General features: G+C 63.8%; 1 protein-coding gene across 1 annotated transcript in view; it reads right to left on the bottom strand.

Moving 5' to 3' along the window:
• Positions 1-261, bottom strand: part of GNAI3 (G protein subunit alpha i3) — a 59,783-nt gene extending 59,522 nt beyond the window's left edge. Inside the window, exon 1 of the mRNA XM_019513856.1 lies at positions 64-261. Coding sequence (XP_019369401.1) covers positions 64-181 — 118 coding nt within the window. The 5' untranslated portion in view covers positions 182-261. The remainder of the gene's footprint in view (positions 1-63) is intronic.
• Between the last annotated feature and the right edge of the window lie 1,245 nt (positions 262-1,506).

Below are 1,506 nucleotides of genomic sequence, written 5' to 3'. Positions count from 1 at the left end.
GCGGCCGGCCGTGGACCAGCCTGAGGACGGGACAGGCCCGCCGCCATTTCGCTGGCGCCTCACCGAGCAGCAGCAGCTTCACCTCCTTGGCCGCCTTCTCGCCGTCCTCGCGCAGGTTGCGGTCGATCATCTTGCTGCGCTCCACCGCCGCCTTGTCCTCGGCGCTCAGCGTGCACCCCATGGCGGCGGCGGCGGCGGCGGCGGCGGCGGCTCTGCCTCTCCTCAGCCCGGCCGACCGAGCTGCTGCGGGCGGGGCGACAGGATATCCGCTCCGCTTCGCCGCCGCCTGACGTCAACCGGCGCTGCTGCCACTGCCCGCAAACCACATGCTGGGAAAAACAGCCGCCCCCCGCGGCCTGTCGGGAAATAGAGTCCCGAGCCGTGGCCATCCACTCGCTGCATGCTGGGAAATGGCGTCCCGAGCTGCATGCTGGGAAATGCAGACGTGCGCACTGCGTATCGGGAAATGGAGTCTTGTGCCAAGCTTTGCCCTTCAACCCAGGCGCAGGTGGGGACTGGCTGCCTTCTGCCTCCCCCTGAGCAGGGGGCCCACGTGCTTCCCCCACCCCGTTGCTGGCCCGTGGGCACAGTCACACCTGCCCTGCATGTGGGCGCAGGAAGCAATTTCTGGCCCCTGCAGGCACCTCCGTCCTGCCTGGCAGGGTGTCCTGGGGAGGCTGGACAGGGTTAGAGCCCTGCAGCTTGAGCCAGCAGACAACCACCCTCCGCTGCAGCCGTGCGGGACCCCCGGGGACCAGTGGGCCTGTCCCGAGTGCACCTGCAAGAGTACAGGGCAAGAGGCAGGTCCCTGGCATGCACAGGCACAACAGCTGTGGCACCGACGCAGTCGAATGCCAGGCAGCCTGCCTACAAATCCTTAGCTCCGTCATGCGAGGGAAGGGCGATAGCTGCTTTGCTGAGGGCTCCCAGGCAGCTGACGCTGAAGCCAGCATGGGCCATACCCTCATTGCAGAGTTAGGCTTGGAGACTCAAGTGTTCCCACAGCACAGGGGTCAACCTGTAGCACAGGCAACCTGTGTGTCGGGCATGTGACAGATTGGGAAGCTCTGGTAGAGCAGGGAGCAGAGCAGCAGATCAGGCAGGGAGCACAGGGATGGAAGCAGAAAGTGGAGCAAAAAGCAGAGCAGGACACCAGGCAGGGGAAGGACATGGGATGTCACTTGGGAAGGTGTGGGGCTAATTTGTGGCCACACCTGCCAAAAAAGTTTGACTCCCGGCCTCCCCTGCCATAGCACATCACACCAACACTGCTGACCCCGGCAGCCCTGCTTGCCTAGTCCTTGCTCTTCGTGCTTTAGCACCGGTGCGCTAGGCCTAGCCTCTCAGCAGCACAGAGCTTGATGGCGCGTTAGCTGGGGCCCAGGCCTCATGTGTGTCAGCCTGTCAAACTAATCCAGCTTGCCCAAATGGAGTGTCCCAGGGGTCGGTCCTGGGGCTGTTTTTGTTCAGTGTCTTCATCAAGGACCTGGAAGATGGCATAGAGTG

This window comes from Gavialis gangeticus, unplaced genomic scaffold (assembly GCF_001723915.1).
Source record: "Gavialis gangeticus isolate Ggan-Ray unplaced genomic scaffold, GavGan_comp1, whole genome shotgun sequence".
NCBI lineage: Eukaryota > Metazoa > Chordata > Crocodylia > Gavialidae > Gavialis > Gavialis gangeticus.
Note: the sequence above shows the minus strand (reverse complement) of the source record. Positions and strands in the feature narration are given on the sequence as shown.